The following is a 25,909-nucleotide window of genomic DNA, read 5'->3' as shown; positions in this document are numbered from 1 at the left end:
AAATATATTTTTTATTTAAATATAATGTTAGATTAATAAAGAATAAAGATGTTTACTATAAAATTTTAATTTATTTAATAAATATTCTAAATATTAAAATTAAATTCAATTATATAAATTTATTAATTCATTTTAAATGCTGAAATTTAATTCAATTCTATATCATTAAAAATGTTTAGACAGATTATTAATGAATATTTGATTAAGTAATTTAAATAGTAAAATGTATATTTTTATTTGTATATCATATTAATTAAAATTGATACATAATAAAAAAATATATTAAATCTATTAAAATAGCTGATAATTAGTTAAATTTTAATTATTAAATGTTAATTTTTGTGTAATTAATTTAAAAAAATACTTTTTAAAAATATTTTAAAAAGAGAGATATATATATATATTAGTACTAAAATATATTATGTCAATAATTTTAATATTTAAATACCACGTGTTGTATGATAATATAATGCTAATGATAATGATGGGGAATTATTTTTAGTTTAGTTTTCATTAGCAGCGAAAATGGAAACAAAATTTAACCAATTTTGTTGCCATTGTTAGCAGAAATGCATAACAAGATAATCTTACCTATTTTTCGCAGGTAGTGGCAAAAAATCTAATCGTGCTTAAGATAAGTAAGTTTCTCTAATTTGCTTAAATTTAAATAAATTAGTAATTTTTTTAAATAAAAATTCTAAAATAATACTTTTTAAGTTTTTTTAATATATAAAACCTTTGGGAGTAGCTGTGATTTTTGCAGGGCGCAGTGAAGATTTTGAATAAAAATATCCAGGGAAAGAGAGAGACACGACACACACATGCCATGACACCTCAACACAACCCAACAGTTCCGTAAAGCTATACCAATTTTTATTTATTTATTTATTACAAAAAATTATTAAAAGATTTTTAAAATTTATTATTTTATTATTATTTTATTATTAATTTAATTTTTTAATTTAATTTTTTAATCAAATTTTTTAATCACATATTTTATCTTATTTTCCTAAAATTAATAATTAATTAATAATCAAAACAATAATTCTATAATCCTCTACCATTTTTCATTTTTCATTTATTATTATTATTACTATTTACTACTACGAAAATAAAAAGAAAAAAAATAAAAATAAAAAAAGCCATAGATGTTTGGATATGTAGCAACAGCTATTCACACACTATCACCTCCTTCTCCTTCTCCTCTCTTCTCTTCTTTTCTCCTCTGTTCCCACCACTCTCACTCCTCCATTTCTCTCTCTCTCTCTCTCTCTCTCTCTCTCTCTCGGTCTCTCTCTCATAACAGTTTTGAATTCCTTAACCCAATGCTGTGAAACCCTCTCTCTACCTCGCTCTTAAATCTCATTTCGAAATCCTCTCTCTCTCTCTCTCTCTCTCTCTCGCGTATTCAAAGAAGAATAGGTTTTGGTTATCAGCTTCGGGGAAGAGGAAGAAGCAGAGAAACAGCAACAAGAAGAACAAGAAGAAGAGGAAGGAGAAGGGAATGGAGTCGACGGAATCTTCATACGTGTCGTCGCCGGAAGGGCCAAGGAAGCACGCCTCGCCGCCTCACCAATCCCCTTCCCTTGAAGGTACATCTCGATCCCGATCTACTTTCTCTCTCCATGCTTCTGTGCCCTAATGTAGGTCAGGTTCAATGTATCTCGCTTATGCTCTTCTAACTTCTAAGGTCAACACCTTCCTTTCGTAACCCTAATTGTTGCACTACGCGCCACCAATCACGCTACCTTTCCTCAGATTCACTGTTTTCATTTTTTATTTTTGCTATGTTATCCTGAAAATGAAAATAAGAACAAAAATGCATAGCTGCTTTTTGAGTGGATGTGATTTTGGGTTTTACTTATTTCTTATCTCTCTGCTTTGGTCTTTAGATTTAAGTGGATATGCTTATATTCAGTTGCATAGAAGGATAATATGCTGTTGCTTACCAAATTTTATTGATGGCAGAAACTAGGAGAGCTTATTTATTTATTTATTTGTTTATTCATTTATTTTTTGTTCCTTTGCTCATTTTGTTTTCATTCATTAAGTTTAAATTTCGAGGGAGCTAATGAAGGTTTCCCAAATTTACTCCATTTTAGGTCAAATTTGGAGTTCTTTTGGTTTGAATCTAGTTAGGCCACTTTCGGCATCTCATTACCGATTTAGCACACAACTGGAACTAACTCTTACTTGGCAGTATTATATACCCTTAACATAAGTGTTCGAAAATTCTCTGGGTTGAGCTTTTTAGCTCAACTTTTGCTTCAGTAAACCGGATATTCTGGTTCTGGTTGTTATTATTTTGGCTAACGTTGATTGAAGATTTGGTTTCCTTTTATTATTCTCATTATGCAAGTGGGAAGTAGTTTTGAAGTTTTTGCAATGATTATGTTGTACATAGTGGTAGTTGAAGGGAAGAATTGTTGGTTTTTTTGTTTCCTCATAAGATGAGGCAAGTTGTTTCATATATAGAATCTGGTCAATTGAAGCTTAAAATTATGTTCCATAGTTATTCCGTCTTGTTGCATCCAAAAGTTATACTCTTATTTGTAAATATGTAAATGTCTTAATTGTTTATTTATTTAATATTATATGACATTATGTTGATCACTTGCAGATTCTGCAGAGAAGCCAACATATGTTAGGTTTCTTGTATCAAACTCTGCAGCTGGTTCTGTTATTGGAAAGGGTGGTTCAACCATCACTGATTTTCAGTCACAATCTGGGGCACGAATCCAGTTATCACGCAACCATGAATTCTTTCCTGGGACTACTGATAGGATTATCATGGTATCTGGTGGAATAAATGAAATCCTAAGAGCTGTTGAACTTATTCTGTCTAAGTTGCTCAGTGAGGTAATTTATGATGTCAATTTGATTCGTAATGAAGAAAATGAAAACATGTATTACAATTTCCTGTTTTCCTGAAAGTTATTTACCTTGTGTCATTAGCTTCAAAGTGAGGATGAAAATGATGCTGAGCCAAAAACAAAAGTGAGACTCATTGTTCCAAATGGTTCTTGTGGTGGTATAATTGGCAAGGGAGGTGCTACCATTAGGTACTATTGCTTTTCCTCATTAAGTTATCTATTTACAATTTCTTGAAATATGTACAGATAAAAGTAGTTGTTGATACTATCACACTACTATGTCTTAATTTATGATTCTGGGTGTATTGTGATTTCATGTGGTTCTTTGGTGTTCCAGCTTTTATTTCCCCTTGCTCCCCCTAAATTATGTCAGAAAAGAGAGAGTTCTTAATTGTAGGACCCTTTCTCTTTGTTTTTAAATTACACATGATTGGTGATAAAAGCTTAGAGCATAAATTCTTGCCTTTGGTCAGGTCATTCATTGAAGAATCTCAAGCTGGAATTAAGATATCTCCTCAGGATAATAATTATTACGGACTGAATGATAGGCTAGTGACACTGACAGGAACTCTTGATGAGCAAATGCGTGCAGTTGATTTAATTGTTTCTAAGTTAGCTGAAGATCCTCATTATTCGCAGTCCATGAACTCTCCATTTTCATATCCAGGTTAGTGTTCCGAATTAGTACCATGGATGTTATTCATTCTTACATGTTAGTAATCTGTATGTTTATAATATATATTTTGGAGTTGGAGGGCCTAATAGTAAAATATTGAACTCTCCACTGTCCATGTTTTCTGTGTATGGGTTCCCATGATTGCATGAAGTTAATATATGGAAGCATTGCCTCAAACCATAATATCTTTCCCTGCTATTGTAGGATTATTTCTTTTAAGTGTATAAGATTATGGGTTTGTAGGCACTTTTTATTTTTTTTCCTTCTCAATGAACTTGTCCCATCTGCTTCTCTACTACTATGTTGTGTACTTATACATGGAGATATGTAGAAGATAGTTATGGCAAAAGTATGTTCTGCTTATAGTTTTGTATATTGAGGTAAAAATGTAGTTAATATAGTTTAATCATCCATTTTTAGAGGAATGCTCATCTTTCTATATTATATTAATTCCCTTGTTAAATTTTCATTTCAATGAAAACGAAGATATTGAAAATGTTTTATGATGAGTTAGTTTGGTGCTAAATTTGTGATGAGCTACTTTGGTGAGTTTAATGCTAAGTATAATATTGTTAACTGACATAGGTGTTTACTTTTCGGGTTATCATGGTGTTCCATATACATATGTGCTTCCATCTGTTGCACCAGCACCATACAATGCAGCGAACTACAGACCAAATGGTGCTGCTGGAGGAAAGTTCCAGAATAGCAAGGTTCTTTTGTTCCATTAATTTAGTATTGTTATTGTTTTGGATTTTCTAGTGTCAGTTTTCAGACTGAGTTAATAATAATAATATAAAAAAGGAAGATGTTGAATTCCCTTTTCTTGTTCTACAGGATGCCGATTAACATGCATGTTGTGACTTGTGACAAATGAAACTTTTAACAAAAATTCAAGTGTTTTTTTATCCTGGAATTACTTATTTAATTCTTCTCATGAATTATCATTCTCAGTGTTAACATGCTTAGCTTCTTATAGTTTGTGTGCTAAGGTGGTTGAACAGTCATACATGAGAAGATAAGAGTAGGAGTTATTATTCTTGCTTAGATTAGCATCCATTGGGTAGAATATGATTGGTTTGATCATTTGAATCATAGACCAATGGAGGTCCAAGTGAGAAAAGAGAATCAGGTTAAAGAGAATTCAGTCAAAACTTGAAAGGGTTTGTGATGGAATACTAGAAGACATTTTAAGAGAAACTTAAAGAATTCCTTTTTGTTTGGGTTTTAGCTTTTAATGAAAATTATGGTTTTGATAATGGCGGATCCAATGGTTTCAATATGATCTGTTTATCTACTTTTACTTCCACAATTGTGATAATGAGAAAACTAAATTTTTGCAGCACTAGACAAGGATCTAATAGCACATATATAAGGGGAACCACCACTGAAGCACATTATGTGTTGGCATCTTGTATTTTAAATGGAGGAAGTCTTAAAAAATAACTGTCAATGCTGCATTGTTTATTAAGAATACTAAGAACAGTATGAAACTTAGTTATAATGCATGCTTAATATAGTACTGCTGTTGTCTTGAGATTTAGTTTATGAGCTTTATGAAATCCAGTTTCATGTGAATAATTTTTTTAGATTATGATTTTGGCAATTTGAAAATTATGGCCAAATCCAAGCATGCTATCATGGGATTATAGGACCTGTAGTCAGTAGTGAATTCCTCACATCTTCATCTGAAGGTGAATTGGTGATGCAATCTGAACTGACAGAGTTCCTGTTGTTCTCCAGGAGGACCGGAGTAACTCGCTGACCATTGGTGTTGCAGATGGCCATATAGGATTGGTTGTTGGTCGTGGCGGAAGGAATATAATGGATATTAGTCAGGTTTGTCAATGGCTGGGAGTATTACATGGCTTACAGTGACTAATTAATTAAGAAACTAACCCAAGTAAGTCTTAATTTTTTTCCAGGTTAGTGGGGCAAGGATAAAGATATCAGACAGAGGAGATTACATATCTGGGACAACAGACAGGTAGGATTTTATTCTATCAAGGCTTTTTTCACCCTTCATATCCAGAATATAAGCCAGATCAATGATCAAATGTCCAAAATAATTTCCTTTACCAAAATGCTTTACATTACTTTCCTTATTATACAGGAAAGTTACTATAACGGGTTCCCAGAGAGCAATACGTACAGCTGAATCTATGATAATGCAGAAGGTTGCTTATGCTTCTGAGAGGGTTCTTGAGTAGAGTAGGGTAGTTTGCATGCACTAGTCTGCTTCTAGATGCGTAGTGAAACCTGCTTGCTAATTGCTTATACATTTGCTGAATTTTTGGGATTTGTTTACATTATTTCTCATCATATGATATACTCTGGGAGATCTTTATTGTAGCGAGAGAGGCAGGATTTTTTTTTTTTTTTTTTTTTTGTTGAGAGCGGTCTTATAGGAATTATTCTCAAACCCTGTCAGTTTAAGATCGATTGGAAAGGGCATTATTGCCTTTTCCAAGTGTAGTATTTAGAACTATATTCTTTTGTTGTAAGTCAACAGTAGCTAATATCATATACGTTCTGTATCTTCATCTGTTACTGGCCTGAGATAGGATTTGAGAAAATTTATTTGCTGTCATAGAAATTGAGAGTTAAGAATTTCACTTGTGAGTTACCGTCATGTATTTCTTATTCATGATCATTCTGTGGTTAGTGTTATTATTATTATTATTATTTTTTGTGGTATTGTGCATTGGGGGTAGTGTTATTTGAACATAGCTGTTAATTGTACTTTTTTTTTGGTCATGGATTATTGTACTTCGTTGATGTGCCATCTATTATTATTAATGGGCTTGATGTTGGCCCAAATTATGATGTTCGTTATGTTCATGAAATATTTGCCTTGATTGAATGAGTGCCTGCACTACCAATAAAAATCGTTGCATCTTTGTTGTGTTTTAAGACTGATAGACTGATAGCTTTTCTATAGGAGCCCTATTGGAAATAATTCAATAAGCATGTTTGCCATTTGTTTATTTTATTTCAAAAAGCCCGAGAAACAAGGCAAGACATAATCATGGGTTTCTAAGAAAAAGTCCAATAACTTTGACAATCTTCTGTGCTCTTTTGTGGTGGTCTCATTGTGATTGTGAGGATGCCAAAAGTGATAGCTGTTTAGGATCTTGTAACGGTTGAGTTTCTTTGCTTGTGCAAGACTCCAAGTCTCCTTTTAACGCTTTGCAGGCACAAGCATGCGAAATTGATAAAAAAAAATGTTAATCAAGCTTTTTCAAAGTTGTGGCGGGGTCCCCATGGCCGAGCCATAGTGGCGGAAAAGATTTGTGTAAAGCAATTTTAATATGAATGATTCTAACATTACAACGGGCAAAAAATTGGGTTTATTTTCTTCATTAAAAATTGGGTTAAACAGCTTACAATGAAATAGTTTTTCATGAGTATGGTTTCGTCCCAGTTATTTAGATAAAAAAGTGCATTCAACAACAACAAAAATTAGCAACTTTATCCTATCAGGTAAGGTTGACCGTTGTGTTTTATTATGTATGATGTAGTTTTTTATGCGTTAGTTATTTATGCTTTAGTTATTCATGCATACATTTGACTCTGAGCTATTTAAGAAAAAAAAACCAGCATAAATATTTTTAGCAAATGATTTTTTGGTACCCGGGTAAGTAGTATCATCATAAAAAGTAGAAAAATAAAAATGATGGACCTGTAGGTCTGCAAATTATATAGTTTTGTAAAACAAATGTCTGTCATTATAAACCAGCCTTCAGTGTCCCACATGCGTTACATTGCTGAGCATAAGTACAGTAATTAATTATCATACCAAGAAAATAATAATGTAAAGGATTTAGGACACATTAGCTAAACTTCTTTTTCCAACGAAGAAATGAGAGTGTATGCTTGCTGAAATAATAAATGTACGGAACATTTCTTTTCAAAGTCATAATTAAATAGAAAAGCTACTCATAATGAGTTACTATAAAGTTTGTAGTTCTTAGCTGGGTTGAATTTTGATCTGTTCGATTTAAAAACTTCATGAAACTATTATTGAAACAACTTTTCTCCTTTGATAATAATAACTAGTACTGTTAATAACTATATGTCTTTAACAACGACAATACGTTAATATATATTCTTTGATCACATCAATTTTTTAAGATAAAAATAATCAAGACAAGAATACTCTAGAAAGGAGGAAGAGGATCGGAGAAAAGAAGACACAAGTACAGAAATATTATTGTTAATGCCATGCTTGATAACATCACTAACAAAGAAGGGTAACTAAATATTAACACTACCATGCATGCATGAAGAAGGATGGCCATGAAACCACCCTATAGTTTATTTTTGGAGATCACATATATGAAAACCAACATAGTTTGAATGCAAATTAAACCTAATAAAACAAAACCTATTTCGTTTAAATACATTTCTAAAAGTGATTTATATTTTTAACCCTTCATTTAATTTGTTTAAGGAGACTCACCCTCATTACCACCTCCACTACCGGATCCATAGCCGGACCCACTTCCGTAGCCGGAACCTCCATTATTGCCACCGCCGCCACCACCTCCTCCTCCTTTTCCACCGCCACCGCCACCACCGTTTCCTCCTATGCCACCTCCTTGGCCATAACCACTTCCTTCACCATAACCAGAGCCATAGCCGGAGCCACCTAGGCCTCCACCACCTCCTCCACCTCCACCTCTCCCACCTCCTCCACCGCCACCACCGCCTTCACCTTTTCCACCACCAGAGCCATATCCTGATCCATACCCAGACCCTGATCCATAACCTGATCCATATCCTCCTGAACCACCACCACCACCTCCGCCACCTCCTCTGCCGCCGCCACCACCTCCTCCTATTTCTCCACCACCATATCCTTCTCCTCCACCAGACCCATAACCTGATCCATATCCAGAACCCCTTCCAAGATTGCCACCACCGCCTCCTCCTCCTCCTCCGCCACCGCCACCTCCTCCTCCTCCACCACCACCACCTTTTCCACCACCTAAGAAGCTGTCTTTCACCCTAGCAGCAAATGCTATGTCCACAATGAACAAAGCAATGAAAACAGCTCCAATAACCTTGGAGCTTGCCACCATGATCTCTAACGCTATATGTCTCTCTACACTTCAACAAAGAGAATGTGACAGTATATAGGAGAATTTACGATATGAGTATGTCTATCAATTAAGCTTGATAAAAGACTATACAATATAATGTATTATTGTTGTTATTATTTCACCGCTTGAGGCATGAAGCAAGAACTTATTGGTGCATGAAAGTGTGAGGCATGGGACACTATATATACACATTGTAAAGGTGACTTCTAGTAGGTTCGATTAAGCATGTGTTAGGTCCATTATAGATATCATATGATATATTTCTGAAGGAACGTGTTGTGAGGGATCTCTTAGTGGTGGAGAAGACGGTGGTGGTGTCATTGTAATTAGTAGTGGGTGAGTGTGATCATAATAATATATGTCTTTGGTGGTGGAATGATACTTGAATGTTTGTCCTTTATTTTTGCCCATCAAAATTGTCTTGTGTATATATTTGACACCAATATTATATACATTATTATTCCTGGATAGAATATTTGGTTTAGATTGAGTTTGGGTTAATTTATCTTTGAATTATGAGTTTAATTTTAATGTGTTTATAGCGTAAAACATTTTATATAATTGTCTAATTATATTTAATTTTTAGAATAATTATTTATGTGCTTAATATAAAAAATAGTTATTTTTAGGGATAAGTACTGTTTTGATCTCTAAGGTTTAGGGTCAAAATTAAATTTGTCTTCAATGTTATTTTAAATTTAAAATCGTCCTCAATATTTTATTTGGTATTAAAATCGTCCTTTTGATTTTTTACAAGGCAAAAATATTCTCCACCACCTTTCTTACTCCCACCAAATACCAATAATATAATTCAAGCAACACCAACAATAACACATTATTCGAATTCAGAAATAACAATATCAAATTCAACAACAAAATCAACACACAACAACAATAAAATAAGAAAAATAACAAATCAGAATCAGAAGCAGAAACAAAAGCAGAATCGGCGAGGTGTAGTGGCGAGGTGCAGCGGCGAGGACGCGAAGTGGCGGCAAGATCAGTAGCAGTGGCGGCAGTGGCGGAGCGCGACAAGTTTTCTCCCTGGCTTGCGTCTCCTCTCTCCCTCGCGAGCTCTCTCTCTCTCTGGAACGTACTGATTTTCGACGCATCGTCCCCCCTTCTCTCTCTTCTTCCCTTCTCCCTCGCGTTGTTTCTCTTTTTTTTATTTAATTTTATAATTTTTTTATTAGAGATAATTTAATAATAAAATTAAAAATTTTATTAAAAAGAATGATTTTAATATCAAATAAAATGTTGGAGACGATTTTAAATCTAAAATAACATTAGGACAAATTTAATTTTAACCCTAGCTAAACCTTCAAGACTAAAACAACACTTATCCCTTATTTTTATTATTGTAGTATTATATAATAATTAAATTCAAATACACGTATACAATTATTTTATATTAATAATATCTTGAATTATATATAATTGACATTATGCATGTCAACATAACATTCAAATAAATCTTAAATTATATATAATTTTTAATAAGTTAATAATAATGAAAAAAAATTATGTAAAATATCACCTTTTTAACATTTATTTTTTGAAGTGTCTAGAGTTAAAATTTAGTGTTTTAAGTTTAGATTTTAAAATTCAAAATTTAGAATTTAAAATAAAATAATAATTTTAAAAAGTTGATTATATTAAATATCAAATAAAAAAAATTGATTATCTAATTATGTATAACATTAAAATTAGGATTGTCAAACAAACTAAATAGACTCATTTAAGTAAGGTCTATTTTCTAAATTTGTACATTATATGAATTGGTCTATTTATTTTTATTTTGTTTATAGACCTCAGTTTGTAAGGTTTGAATCGTTCACGAGTCCAATAATTGTACGGGTTGACTCATTTATTTTTTTATTTTCAGAAAAATGTGTGGAATAAAAATTAAGATCTTGGCTTAAAAAAATTAGAAAAAATTGTCATTTTTTGTCAAATTCATAGTTGGAAGACATTGAAAAAGAAAAGGTAAACTTGAATTGAAACTCTGAATGTGAAAATTTCATAAACTAAAGAAAGAGAGGACAAACTAAAGAAAGAGAGAACAAAGTTGAGGGAACTAACAATTCTAATTCTCACTCTACTAATCTAATAACTTTTTGACTAACAATTGGTTATATACACTAAACTTGTAACTAACTATCTGTACTACAGTAGTATATGTCTATTGCTGCTGTACTCACTCTTTGTATATATATTAGCTATATTACCCAAGTGACATTATAAGTTGTCTGTCTGAAAAATTGGCAACCAATTTACAATGAGTGTTATATAAACATGCACTTGGGATTTACATAAACCTTTTCCAAAAAAGAAAAGAAAAAAAAAACATGAACTTATAGAGATACAATGAAAAACCTATGTGCATACAAAAATCATACATTCCCCCTTAAGTTGGGATCGAAAATGTTGAGCAATCCCAACTTAGCATAACCTGATTTGAAGGCTCCTGGAGCAAGTGCCTTTGTGAGGATGTCCGCATTTTGGTCTTTGCTGGTAATAGGCAAAAGCTTGATGAGCCCAGAAATTATTTTCTCTCTTACCACATGGCAATCTACCTCAATATGTTTGGTACGCTCATGAAAGACGGGATTGGCGGCTATATACCTTGCAGATTGACTATCACAGTAGATTGGGATGAATTTGGTGACTGGAATATGCAGGTCAGCTAGAATGAATGAGATCCAACGAGCTTCACACGTCGCAAGTGCTAGCGCCCTATACTCCGCTTCAGATGAGGATCTAGCCACATTTGTTTGTTTTTTGCTCTTCCATGAGATAAGTGAAGTGCCTATGTAGAAGCAGTAGCCAGAGACTAATCTTCTACTATCTGGACATGCTGCCCAATCTGCATATGAGTAGCCGAAAGAGAGCAGGTCTGAGGAGGCAGAGAAGAAGAGACCTACTACGGGGGCATTCTTCAAGTATTTGAGAATTCGGAGAGCTGCACTATAGTGGGCAGTGGTAGGATAGTCCAAACAATGGTTTAACTTTTCCACCGCGAACGAAATGTCTGGCCGTGTTGTTGTGAGGTAGACAAGTCTACCAATGAGGTGTCTATAAGCTGACACATCTGGGAATGCTGGTGCTGAATCTTTGTCCAGTTTGGTTGTATAATCCATCGGAGTTGTGGCAGGCTTGCATTCGATCATTTTGTATTCAGTGAGCAAGTCCAAGACATATTTTCTTTGATGAATTGCAACACCAGTGCTTGATCTAGCTATCTCAAGACCTAGGAAATACTTTAATTTGCCAATATCTTTTATTTTGAATGCTGCATGTAATTGTTGCTTGGTGATGTTGATCTCTAATTGGTCATTTTCTATGAGGATTAGGTCATCTACATAAATAAGAACAGCAGTAAAAACACCATTATTTGATTTAGTGAATAAGGAGTAATCATGTTTGGACTGTGAGTAGTCTAAGCTCAAGAGTAAAGAAGTCAGTTTGACATTCCATTGTCGACTGACCTATTTGAGGCCATAGAGCGACTTGGTTAATTTGCAAACCATGCCAGGTTTTTTCACATTGAGGCCCGGAGGTAAACTCATGTAAACTTCTTCGTCTAGATCGCCATGGAGGAGAGCCGTATTGACGTCGAGTTGCTGAAGCAACCAATCCTTTGCTTCTGCTAAGGCTAAGAGAATTCTGAGTATAGTCATTTTTGCAACCGGGCTGTAAGTATTAAAGAACTCAAATCCTTGTCTTTGATTGTACCCTTTTGTTATGAGCTTCGCTTTATGTCTCTCAATGCTGCCATTGGGTTTTAATTTTAATTTGAAGACCCATTTACAACCTATTGATTTTTTGCCTGGAGGTAAAGTAGTAATCACCCAAGTCTTATTTGTATTCAAGGCTTCCAACTCAGCTGAAATAGCATCCCTCCAACAAGATTCAGTCATAGCTTCTTCATAATATTTTGGCTCAATGGATGATGCAATGCTCATAGACAAAGTTTTACGTGCAGTTGAAGATTATGATATGATAAATGATTAGAAATAGAATACCTACAATTGGTTGGGGTTGCTGTCTCTTTGAAAGTTTGCATGCAATAAAAATTCTCTAGATGAGCTGGTTTTCTTTTTATTCTTTCGAATCTCCTAAGGGGTTATTGTGGGTGAGCATGATGAGATGAGGTAATGCTATTGTTATTATTTGATGATGCATGTGATTGAATAGGAGGGTTGAAAGAAATTGTGGCAGGGATATGAGTTAAAGTGGTTTGGGTGTATGTGAATATGTCATCAAAGTTAAGTGATGATGACGTTTGTTGTGAGTCAGGTCTAATGATGCCAAAGGAGACGCTACAGTATTACTTTCTTTAAAAGGAAAAATATTCTCATAGAAAACAACATCTCTAGATACAAATAATTTATTATTAGTGATGTCAAGCAATAAGAAACCTTTTGTGCCTTCTTTGAAACCAAGAAATACACACTTTTTGGCTCTAGCATCTAATTTAGTCCGATAAACTGACAATGTGAAAATGTATGCAAGGCATTCAAATACTTTGAAATTTTCAAAAATTGTGGTATTGTGATAAAGAATCTCAAAGGGGGCTCTTGTTGTCTAGTAAATTGCTGGGAATTTGGTTGACAATTTGAGTGGCATATACTGCTGCCAATTTCCAGTAGCAATGTGGAACACAAGACTCATATAAGATTGCTCTGGTGACTTGAAGCAAGTGTTGATACTTTCTTTCAACAATCCCATTCTGTTGAAGAGTTTCAACACAAGAGGATTGATGTATAATTCCCTTTGATTTATAAAATTCATGCATTTGAAATTTTTTTCCATTGTCAGATCTGATGTATTTAACTTTCTTTTCAAATTGCGCAAAAATTACAAATTGTTGAATTAAAACTACTGCATCAGATTTTAAATTTATTGGGAAAATCTATGTATATCTACTATAATCGTCTACTATTGTTAAAAAATATTTATTTTCCTTTGTGAAAATAACATTAATGGGATCTAAAATATCTACATGAATGAGTTCAAATGAAGATTGAGTTTTAGAGAAACTGTGAGGAAAAGGTTTTTTTTTATGCTTAGACAAGTGACATGAATCACAAGAAAGAGCAGCAGCATCTTTATTAAATTTGAACTTTAAAATTGTGGGATACAACTGTTGCATAGAATGCAATTTATTAAATGGAATATGACCTACTCTAATATGCCAAAGTGATTGATCAGTGTGGTGTGTGACTAGTGAAGTTGCTACTGTTTGTATGGACATAGTTGTGTAAGTGTTCAATTTCTTGGTATCTGATTTTATTGTATACAAACCCTCAGTGAGTTTAGTTGCTCCAATCATCTTCATTGTATGGTAGTCTTGTATCTCACAACTAAATTTGTTAAAAATAAATTGGGAATCAATTAACTCTATTAATTTTGAGATTGAAATCAGATTTAATGCAAAAGATAGAATGTAAAGAACATCAGTGCGATACAATGTGTTAGAGATTTTGACTATGCCAGAAATTGAAGTTGTGACGATGCTTTTGTTTGGGAGCCTAACCCTAATAGGATTGATTGTTTGATGTGAATAAAATGCAGCAAAAATATGTGTAACATGGACCGTGGCTCTTGTGTCAATAACCCAAGAGTCACTATATTGTGACAAAACTATGTTCATGATCACCGAATTACCTTCATCGGAGGACGTAGGGTCTGTGACAGTGAAAATGTTGTTCACATTATGAGAAGTGGTGGCTCCATGGTGTTAGAGCAATATTAGTAGAGTTTGCTTTTGTTCTTGTGTAAATGAGGCTTGGAAAATACTACTTCCTTCCTTGTAGATATCTATAGTGTCACTGCCTTTCTCATCAGTTACCTTAGCAGTGATGTTGTTGATGTTATGGACTGTCTTGGCTTTGAGGTGTGAAGGGAACCCATGCTTTTTGTAGCAATTTTTCACTAAATGACCCTCTCTGCCACAAAATGAGCATTGGCGGAGGGTGTTTCTTCCTCCATAACTTCTGCCTCTACCATCTCTTCCACGACCTCTGCCCCTAAAGAAGGTGTGACTATTTTGATTATTGATTGCATTGATTTGAAAGTTGGAATTTATGAAATCTGAACTGAAAGCTTGTCTCTCTTGTTGTAACAGCAACAAGAAAACTGTATCTATTGGTGGGAGGGGTTTCATTAACATTATGTTAACCGTGGTGTATTGTTCATTCAATCCACGCAAAAATCTAACAACAAATGTATCATCTCTATAGGTTCTGACAATGGAGGAGCAATTGCAATTCGAGACACAAATGCACGTGGAAAGAGGTATATAATCCTCCAATTCTTCCCGTATGCTTTTTAACTATATAAAATAAGGTGTTATGGATAGGTCACCTTGCTTGATTGAGAAAAGTTCCTCTTCAAGTTCTGCAATCCGGAATACATCTCCTTGGTAAAATCTCTTCTTTAAATCTTTCCATAAATTGTTAGCTACACCATTCCAAATCATACTATTTCGAATATCTTGGTTGAAAGACAAATTGATCCAAGAAACTACCATCGTATTACACCTTTCTCATGCTTCATAAGTTGGATCAGTTTCAATCGATTTTGGGAGAGAACAATCAACAAATGCGATCTTGTTCTTCGAAATTAAGGCTCGCAGTATCAATCTTGACCACGAATTATAATTCTTGTGATTTAATATTTCATATATGAAGGGGTTACCTGGACTATCACCAGGATGAAGAAAGAACGGGGATGAGGGATCCATGATAGGATTAGCTGGAGGACGAGGAGAATTTGCCTGAAAGGTGTTGATCTGAGCTATCAAATAAGTTAGGGAATTGAAATCAATGCCACTGGGTGCTGGTTGTGTTTTAATCGTTGTAGGATCCATGGCTTGAAATTCGAAAATCAATGAATCTGAGAAATTGATGCAGATTCGGACCTTCTTTTAATTTCTTGATCTTGTTGATTGAAAATGCTTAGTTTTAAAATGTGTGATGTGTGAAACTAGACAAATCTCATCAATCTTTATGATATGAGTTCAAGAAAAGAAGAGAAAACAAGAAGAGAGAAAGAAATTGAAAAAAAGAAATAGAAATTCAGAAAAAAAAATTGTGAAATGTTGAGGAGAAAAAACGAAACGAAAAGAGTGATCGAAGTGATTGCAAGCGACAATCGCTCACCGCACCATAAATTCATAGTTGGAAGACATTATTGAAAAAGAAAAGATAAGCTTGAATTAAAGCTCTGAATGTGAAAATTCCACAAACCAAAGGAAGAGAGGGTAAAGTTGAGGGAACTAATAATTCTAGTTCTCACTCTACTAATCTAATGACTTTTTTGACTAATAATTGATTATATACACTAAACTTATAACTAACTATCTGTATTACACTAGTATATGTCTATTGCTGTTGTACTTACTCTTTGTATATGTATTAGTTATATTATCCAAGTGACATTTTTAGACAAAAATTTTAAACAAAAAAAAATTTTTAGTGAATGAATTACGTTTTTTAGATCGAATAAAGATAAATATTAAAAAATATTTTTATACAAAAATTACAAAAATAAAAAATTGGACCGTCTATTTAATTTGTAGACTAATCTATTTTACTCGCTATCTTTTTAGGTTAATTAGATTCAAATTATTTAACTCAAAATTTAGCAGAAAAAATCTGGCATTACAAGCTTAATCTATTTTAACACACTGGTAGTAAAGAATTACAATAAGATTAAATAGTTGTTTTAACGTGTGTTTCAAAACAAAAAGTATACCAACATTTCTGTTTTAATATTATATTTCATTCTATTAAGCACAAATCAATGTTATAAATATATAAGTTATTGCTTTTCTTTTTAATACTCCATTTTTAATCCACAAAATTAAACACCACTCTGGGTATAAGCTCATGAGTAAAGAGAATATTAGGAGATTAGTATTTTCAGTAGAAAATAATAAAGAATAGAATAGTATTAAATTAAAGATAAAATATACTTTTGTTTCTAAAATTTGATAAAAATTTTAAAAATATTTTTAAGTTTTATTTTATTTTAATTTTGTCTCAAAAGTTTTTGATTTGTATCAAATATACTCTAATGACTAATTTTAAAAAAAAAATTAAGACTAATTCAACAATAATTTTCTAAAAATAACCCTCAACACAAGCAAATCAAGTATAAATTTCATACATTATTGTTAGATCGGTCTTACATTTTTTGAAAATTTAGCCATCGAGAGTATATTTGATACAAATAAAAAATTTTTAAGACAAAATTAAAACAAAATAAAACTTAAAAATATTTTTAAAATTTTTACCAAACTTTAAGAACAAAAAGTATACTTTATCCTTAAATTAAATAAAAAAAAGTCATCTAACATTCTTCTACGAGTAATAAGTTTTTTTTTTTTTTAATTTTGACTAAGGCACCAAGCTTTAGTTTTCCACGTTGGATATTATAGGAAATTAAAAAAAAATGAGTAAAGTATCGTCTTCAACGTTTGGGATAAGTCCCTATTTGTGTTTCTAACGTTTAAATTGTCCTATTTATATTTTTAACGTTTATAAAAGTGATTCAATGTTATCCTACTAATAATTATACTAACAAATCATATTATATTTTTCAATTATTCTCATTTTGATATATTCATTCCCAATTAGGTCTCACTTGGATGTGTTCGATTTTAATATTATACCCACTATTTGTATTTAGATTCAATTATGTTCCTAGAAAAGTGAATTATATAAATATTGTAGGAATTAGTTTCAATATTTGATGAGCTATTTTTCAGAGTAGATCATCGATTCTATTTCAGACATTTGTGTTCTAACTTTAAAAAGAGATTTTAAAACTCAAACTAAAGCGTTCATGATGTGTAATTGACGGCAAGATAATATTAAATCACTTTTACAAACATTAAAAATACAAATAAAATAATTTAAATATTAGAGACACAAATAAAATTTACTCCAAACGATAGGAACAAAAACAACACTTTACTGTTAAAAGAAACGGAGCAAATCACCTGCGTCCCCATTTTGTCAGTGCACTACAGCAAAATTTTATATTTACATACACACTAATCGTGTGTGCTTTGACTTTAGATAAATTTTCTTCCGAAAATGATATTATTTAAAATTCTGGGGTAGGTTACGTCTAAACAGTGGGGGAATGATTAAAGAAAGTGTTTAAACTATAAGAATTTGAATAAAAGTTTTTATTTAGTATAAAAATTTGATATATTATAAACTTTTTAATTTTAAAATTAAATTTAATTAAAAATATAAAATTATAGAGATTTATAAAATAATTAAATCTTAATTTTATGATTAAAAGTTATATATTTTTAAAAGAATTACCAAAAGATCTGTTTGTTTTCTGATAATTAAGTTCACCAGGAACGTAACCCATTATCATTTGATAATTTTGATAATGTAAATAATAAGAATAGTTGGTGTCATCATGGGAATAAAGGAATAATGCTTTTGTAAACTGTTTTCTAGATCTTCTATATAATTTATTGCTGAACATGTATGTGATATACCAATAATATTTTGAAAGATAATAAAAATTCAATTCAAACTGTTTAAAATTATTTTATTCAATATTTATTCATTATTGTTAGAATAATTATATAATTTTAAATATAATAAATATATAAATATAAATATTATGTATATAAATTATAGATATTATATTATATACAATAATTTTAGACTTCCTAATATTACCGGTGATATATATATATAAATACTTATAATTAGTTTTATAGCATGATTTATGAGATAAGATTAGGTAGGGATCACACACCATCTCCTATAAAATAAATATGCTCTGTCACAAAATTTTAAATTAACAAAAAAGTATAAATAATTATATATCTATTAATTTTAATAAAAATTACAAATTTATCAAAAAGAGATGAAATATAATCGAAATTCGATCGGTGCTTTCTTTTTTCGGTTTGAGTTGATCTCTAATATCTTCTAAGGGTAATATAATATATATGCCTTTATATGTAGCCTTAAAATAAATTTGAAAGTTAATTAATATCAAAACAATATAATCAAAATGCACAGAAAAGCAAATTAAATGGGAACAGCTTTGAGGATTATACTACAGGCCTATCAGGTAGCCGACCTTGCACACTCACACCATTTTTATTTTTTATTTTTTATTTTCTATTTTATTTTCCAGAACAACAAAATTCATACACCACAAAATCCCACTATCACAAGTCACAACTCAACTACCCCCAAAATATGAAATATTCCTAAACCCCCTATTGTCCCTAATAATCTTTTGGTGGGGTCTGTCTACTTTCTTCAAATGTGCTCTTAGAGTGACAAATGGCATCGAATTTTTAATGTGATAATTTATCCAATATGTGCTATTTTAATTAATTTTTATGTGAGTTATAAAAATGCTCTTTAATTTTACCTTCAATAGATCAAAATTATAATGTTATTAATAGCTAGCTAGTTCAGTTATATATATATATATATATATATATATATATATATATATATATATATATATATATATATATATATATATATATATATATACAAATCAATATTAATTTTTCTCCCACAGATTTTGAATGCTATGATCTCATTTTCAAGGCTACTAAAAGGTACTAGAAACTCAGATAATTACTTAAAAGAAGAAGGGAATAAGAGTGAGAGATTGAAAAAGAAGAAACAGAGAAAACAGAGAGAATTGAATTTTGTAAATGTGTATTCTATGTTTGTTACATCAAAACTATATTTTCAGTAGGGGTGAGTGTGCTTTTATATGTACAAGTGCAAGCTGGTTCTAGAAGCATCTAACTGAACACTCAACTGATTCTAGAAGTCTGACTGTAACTGAACTCTAATAAACTACCTAAAATAGAAAGTGTACAGCTAAGCATACTAACAGCTCAGCAAACTAACTTCCTTCAACTGACTTGTGTCTCACGAAACTCAGCACACCAGCATTAGTAGTTTCAGCAGCTTCTATGGCTTGTAATTCAGCACCCTTATCATCATCTCTGCTTTCTTTTCTTTTTTGTTTTCCTGTCTCCTCTTGATGGTCTAATTCAACAATGCCTAACCTGGTTCTAAAGTGCATGAAGCTTTCTGATGGAATGGCCTTTGTTAAAATGTCTGCTACTTGGACTGCTCCTGGAATGTGGCTTATTCTAACAGAGTTGTTATTCACATGATCCCTCACAAAATGTAAATCTATCTCAAAATGTTTTGACTTGGAATGAAGAATTGGATTGGCTGCTAGTAGGACTGCACTTAAGTTATCACAGTACATCAGCGGTGCTTCATTTGGTGAGAATTGCAGCTCCATCATTAAGCTCTTTATCCACAGTAATTCTGCTACAAGATCAGCTATACTCCTATATTCTGCTTCAGTACTAGACCTTGCAACTGCTGTTTGCTTCTTTGAAGCCCAAGAGACTAAGTTTGAGCCAAGGAACACACAATATCCACTTGTGAATTTTCTGTCGTCAAGGTCTCCAGCCCAGTCTGAGTCACTATATGCTGTTATTTGCAACGGGCAGTCCTTGTGTAGATGTAGGCCATAGTTCCTTGTTCCACTGAGGTACCTTAGTATTCGTTTCACCATTTTCCAGTGTATGTCCAGAGGAGCCTGAACATATTGAGCCATTTTATTGACACAGTAGGAGATTTCTAGTCTAGTTATTGTCAGGTATTGCAAGCTTTCAATAACTGACCTGTAAAGTTGAGGATCACTAAAACTTGAGCCCCCAAAGGCTGACAACTTTACAGTGGAGGGTAAAGGTGTATAACAGCTTGTACACCCTGCCATGTCTGCCTTCTTCAGCACTTCCCCAATGTACTTTTGCTGGGACAGAATCAAACCCTCAGTTTTTGTTTTGGCTACTTGCACACCCAAGAAATAGTGAAGATCCCCCAAGTCCTTAAGTGAAAATCTAGCATTCAGTTTGTCAATGACTTCTCTTACATACTGTTCAGATTCACCAGTGATGATGATGTCGTCTACATACACCAACACAAAGGTTTTTATACCATTTGCATTCCTCAAGAATACAGAAACATCTGATTTTGTTGCTTGAAAACCAATCTCTGCCAATCCACATGCCAGTTTATGATACAATTGTCTTGGCACTTGCTTTAAGCCATAGAGGGTTTTGGTTAGCTTGCATACCAGTGAGGAGTCACCAATTTCATACCCCTTTGGTTGCTTCATGTAAACTTCTTCCCCTAGATCTCCATGTAGAAACGCATTGTTGACATCTAATTGTTTGATCCCCCAAGACTTGGCCAATGCTATTGATAGAAGTATTCTGATTGAGGTAGGCTTTGCCACTAGACTATATGTCTCAGTGAAGTCACATCCAGCCTTTTGTGCATAGCCCTGCGCTACTAGTCTTGCCTTATATTTTTATAGTGATTCATCTGAATTATATTTCACCCTGAAGACCCACCTACTTCCTATTGCTTCTCTGTTTTGAGGGAGGGTTACCAGATCCCAGGTTTTATTCTTCATTAGTGCTGCATACTCCAAGTTCATTGCTTCTTTTCATCCAGGTGAGTTGAGGGCTTGTTGTACACTTCTTGGCTCCATACATGCTTGAAAGGCTCTTGGCTTGAACACACCAGCTTTTCTCATAGTGATCATAAGATGTGAGTTAGTTGGGTTTCTTGATGCACAAGGGATTTCTGGTTCAGAGAGTGGCAGAACTATTTCGATGTTATTAATAGGTACTGGGATGGGAGTTGCTGATGCTGCTATTCTTCTTAGTTGAGTTGATTCAGACCTGATTGAACTTGACACTTCTGCTTCTCTTTGCTGCATTTGATCTTCAATTCTGGAACCACTTGGGACTGCTGCTGTGGGCCTATGTTCTTGGTCAGTTCTGAAATGGCAGGTTGAAGATGGTCCTGGTGATTGATGGTGCTGTTGTTGCTGCAGGGCTTCATTTGGTCTTGGAATTCTTGGAATTGTAGGAATTGTTGGGGTGGAGGCATCTGAATCATGAGCATTGATGACTTTCTTTTCTGTTTGTTGGAATCGGAAGCTGTCTTCAAAGAAAACTACATGAGGAGTTATGATAACTTTTTCTTGTTGAGTAAGGCATTTGTATCCTTTATGTGTAGTGCTGTAGCCAATAAAGGTACATGGAGATGATCTAAAGGCAAGCTTATGTTTGTTATAGGCTCTTTTATGTGGGAAGCACAAGCATCCAAATACTCTAAGGCTGTCATAGGAAGGCTTCTTTCCCAGTAACTTCTCAGTTGGTAAGAGTCCATTTAGGACAGGTGTAGGAAGCATGTTTATCAGTTTTGTAGCTGTAGTGAATGCCTCCCCCCAAAATGTTGTTGGCATTGAAGCTGCTGCTAACAATGTCAAGCCCATTTCTACTACATGACGATGCTTTCTCTCTGCTAAACCATTCTGTTGGTGTACATGAGGGCAAGAAAACCTGTGTTGAACTCCTTTTTCTTGCAAGGCCTTTGTCAAGCTTTTATATTCTGCTGCATTATCACTTTGAAGTACTTTTAGTTTTGAGTTTAATTGTAATTCAATCATCTATTGGAAATGATTAAAAACTGACTTTAACTGAGCTCTAGACTTAATGAGATATATCCAGGTGAATCTTGAAAATGCATCAATGAAATTTACAAAATACCAATTTTCATTATTGTCAGCAATGGGTGACGGTCCCCATATATCTGTATACACAAGTTCTAAAGGGCTAGAATACATTGTTTGTGAGGTAGGAAAAGGAAGTTAGTGTGATTTTCCTATGCAACAAGCTGGGCACTTTATTTGATTACTAGCTGAAACAGAAATATTACAAGAATTTAGGAGGACTTTGGTCATCACATTTTGATTTGGATGGCCTAATCTGGCATGCCAAATCTGAAGGCTGGTCTTGTTATTCAGAGAAGTGTGAAATGCAGCTGGTGTGTGTATTGTGATGAAATTGAGGAATTTATAGAGGCCTTTATCAACCTTCCCTTGAAGCACAATTTTTTTTGTTTCCTGTGATTTAATGCAGCACTTGTCAGCATGAAATTCAAAAAAGACTCCATTGTCACAGTAGAACTGATGTACACTCATAAAGTCTTTTGTGATTTCAGGCACAAATACCAATTTTCTTAACACAAATAATCTAGAGCTCAAGTCAGATTTAATGCATGCATTGCCAACAGAATTAATTTGCAAACCTGTACCATCTCCTATCACAACTTCCTCATTACCAATGTATTCTTCCTTTTCAACCATATTTTGTTCATCATGTGTCATGTGGTGGGTAGCTCCTGAGTCAGGATACCAGTTTAGGTCTTGGATGGTTGCTGGTGTAGCCAGTACATTGCTAAGGTTAGCTTTAGGTTGATTGACTTGATCACTGTAGTTTCCTTCATACTGCTCTTCCTCACTGTATCTATACCAGCAGGTCTTAGCTGTATGTCCTATCTTGTCACAAACTTGACACTGTGGTCTTTCATACTGTCCATACTGTGAGTGCTGAGCTATATTTGCTTGCACAAACGTCTCAGATCTTCTGAATCTTGCCAGCATACTTTCATGAGCAAGTAGTAGTGCTTCTAATTCACCTACAGTGATACTATCCGATCTTGCCAAGACAGAAGTCACAACCTTTCCATACTCCTCAGTCAGGCCATGCAGAATTGCATTAACATGATTGCTTTCTTTCATTGATTCTCCTACCGAAGCTAGAGCATCTATAGTACTTTTTATTGACAACACATATTCAGTCATTGATGCACCTATTTGAATAGTGCTAAGTTTGTTCTTCAATTGCATTACCTTGGCTTTGATTTGAGAAGAAAAATGATCTTCCAGCCTTCTCCAAATCTGGTGTGTGAGCGTGCAACCAACCATTCTTGTAGTGAATGGATTTGACATGAAAGCAAGTAACCAAGATTTCAGAAGAGCGTCTTGCCTTTTTCACTTCTGAAACTCTGAATTCTGTGAGCCATCTAGAAGACAAGCTTGAGAAATGCCTTCTCCAGTGAGATGATTCAACATGTCATTGCCTTCAACCGTTGATTCTGCCTGGTCTTTCCATTGTAGATAGTTATTTTCATCCAATTTCATGGATATTGGCATCGCTACAAAATTCTGTGACATCTTTATCGAGATAGATCTTATTCAGTAGCTTACGAAAGCCGTGGTACCTAGAGCTCTGATACCATGAAAGGTACCAGAAACTCAGATAACTACTTAGAAAAAGAAGAGGATAAGAGTAAAAGATTGAAGAAGAAGAAGAAACAGAGAGAACTGAGCTTTGTAAATGTGCATTCTGTGTTTGTTACATCAGAACTGTGTTTTCAGTAGGGGTGAGTGTGCTTTTATATATACAAGTGCAAGCTGACTCTAGAAATATCTAACTGAACACTCAACTGATTCTAAAAGTCTGACTGTAACTGAACTCTAACAAACTTCCCAAAACAAAAAATGTACAGCTAAGTATATTAACAACTCAACAAACTAACTTTTTTCAACTGACTTGTAATTCACGAAACTACACCAGCATTAGTAGTTTCAGCAGCTTCTATGACTTGTAATTCAGCACCCTTATTATCAGCTACTATAGAATGATAGTTTCATAGAGTATGGTTTTCTTTCCATATGCATTCAAATATAAGGGATCGGTTTAATTAAGACACCAGAGAAAGGGAACCGCATCTACAATTATTCACTGTATTCATTCACATGTGCTTAATAGTAGGCCTATTTCTAAGTATAAGTTATGGTATAAAAATTGTTATAGTAGTAGTTAGAAATGTTATGTATCTGAGAAAGTTTTGAAAATTGATATTGTTCAATTAATATTATAATCAATTTTAACATAAAAAAAATACATTTGAAATTTTTTAAAATAAAAACATTTCAAATTTAATTAAAAATATTTAAAGTCTAAATTTAATAAAAGTTCATTTTTAGTGAATTTTATATTTGACTTGTTTAATAACTCATTATAGTGTTGATTAAAATTGATTATTATAATGTTGATTCCTAACATTACTCTATGTATACTTATCTAATGATTTTATGATACAGCATTAAATTTATTATGACTATAAGATTAAGAATTCAATTTATACCAATCTTCATCGCTTGTTTTATTACTGTAAATAAAATTAGATTTTTAACCCAACAAAAATAACAATGTATTAAATATAACAATAAAGTATTATTTTAATTTCTAACATTTGAATTATGTCTTAATTTTATCACTTGTATTTAAAACATTTTATTTTTATTCCAAATATCTTATAACTTGTCCTATTATTTTAGTTTTCTATGGTCAAAATCAAAATTTTTCTTTCTAAAAGTATTCTTTTTTTTTATTATGATTTTTTTTAAATAGTGACCAAAATTATAATTATATATAGTAGTTATAATGGTAATATAGTGATTTGAGAATGTAAGTCATAAAAAAAGAGAAATAAAAATATAATAATAAAAGAAAAGGAATATTTTTGAAAAAATAATTTTAATCAAACGAAAAAATAAAATGAAATAAAATATTTAAGACAAAATATTAGGAATTAAAATAATATTTATCCTAAATATAAATTAGTTAAAGACTCAGAGGAGATAATTTTATGAAAAAAAAAATTTCCATGTACAAAATAAGTGGCAAAACTTAATAAGTATTTAAAGCCACAAATATTTATACATGTTCATAGAATAAAGTATCGTTTTTGTCTTCAACGTTTGGGATAAGTCCTATATGTGTCCCTAACGTTTAAATCGTCCTATTTGTATCCTTAACATTTATAAAAGTGATTCAATGTTATCCTACTATTAATTATACTAACAAATCAGATTATATGTTTCAATTATTCTCACCACTACAAGAAAAACACCCATTCAAGTACACTTGAAAAATGTAGCCAAAAACGAAAAAAAATGATGCCTTAGGAAAAGGCTACGCTTTTTAGGCTTTGGAGACACTTTTGTAGGCGATGCCTATACTAGTGTTGCCTATTCTCAAAGGCTACGCTTTTCTGTAGCAAAGGCTACGCTTCTCGCCTTTGAGAATAGGGTACGCTTTTTAAGTGATGCTGTTCAGGACCTAAGGCTACGCTTTTCAGCACTAATAGTTACCATAATTCTAAAGAATAGGCTACACTTTTCAGGGCTACTGCATCACTTTATAAATGTAGCAAATAGTATACCTATAGCTACTTTATATAAGTGTAGCCTTTTGTCCTCATTTTTTTTTAATTTCTGTTTATATATATAAATAA

At 32.7% G+C, this 25,909-nt stretch overlaps 2 protein-coding genes across 3 annotated transcripts; one reads left to right on the top strand and one right to left on the bottom strand.

Moving 5' to 3' along the window:
- The first annotated feature begins 1,141 nt into the window (after positions 1-1,141).
- On the top strand, positions 1,142-6,145 carry LOC112775382 (protein BTR1). 2 transcript variants are annotated; one of them, XM_025818965.3, is made up of 8 exons: positions 1,142-1,592; positions 2,621-2,859; positions 2,956-3,062; positions 3,347-3,540; positions 4,135-4,262; positions 5,293-5,388; positions 5,475-5,536; positions 5,663-6,145. In XM_025818965.3, exons 1-8 carry the CDS (start codon positions 1,505-1,507, stop codon positions 5,757-5,759), a joined length of 1,011 nt encoding a protein of 336 aa, XP_025674750.1. In that variant the 5' UTR covers positions 1,142-1,504; the 3' UTR covers positions 5,760-6,145. The 2 variants fall into 2 exon arrangements, with proteins under 2 accessions (XP_025674750.1, XP_025674751.1); XM_025818966.3 differs by having other exon boundaries at positions 1,145-1,592; positions 4,198-4,262.
- Positions 6,146-6,505: 360 nt separating this feature from the next.
- On the bottom strand, positions 6,506-8,799 carry LOC112775383 (uncharacterized). The gene is made up of 2 exons (XM_025818967.3): positions 8,012-8,799; positions 6,506-6,736 (listed from the first exon to the last, which is right to left on the bottom strand). Exons 1-2 carry the CDS (start codon positions 8,631-8,633, stop codon positions 6,639-6,641), a joined length of 720 nt encoding a protein of 239 aa, XP_025674752.1. The 5' UTR covers positions 8,634-8,799; the 3' UTR covers positions 6,506-6,638.
- Positions 8,800-25,909: the final 17,110 nt, after the last annotated feature.

This window comes from Arachis hypogaea, chromosome 19, assembly GCF_003086295.3.
Source record: "Arachis hypogaea cultivar Tifrunner chromosome 19, arahy.Tifrunner.gnm2.J5K5, whole genome shotgun sequence".
NCBI lineage: Eukaryota > Viridiplantae > Streptophyta > Magnoliopsida > Fabales > Fabaceae > Arachis > Arachis hypogaea.
This window is presented reverse-complemented; position numbering and strand designations above follow the sequence as displayed.

Bases quoted from the DNA above. Each gene is read 5' to 3' on its own strand.
- LOC112775382 (XM_025818965.3), top strand. From the start codon at position 1,505: ATGGAGTCGACGGAATCTTCATACGTGTCGTCGCCGGAAGGGCCAAGG. The intron at 4,263-5,292 runs GTTCTTTTGTTC...GTTGTTCTCCAG, and splicing joins GAAAGTTCCAGAATAGCAAG to GAGGACCGGAGTAACTCGCT. The intron at 5,389-5,474 runs GTTTGTCAATGG...ATTTTTTTCCAG, and splicing joins ATATAATGGATATTAGTCAG to GTTAGTGGGGCAAGGATAAA.
- LOC112775383 (XM_025818967.3), bottom strand. From the start codon at position 8,633: ATGGTGGCAAGCTCCAAGGTTATTGGAGCTGTTTTCATTGCTTTGTTC. The intron at 6,737-8,011 runs GTGAGTCTCCTT...GTGCCTGCAAAG, and splicing joins TAGTGGAGGTGGTAATGAGG to CGTTAAAAGGAGACTTGGAG.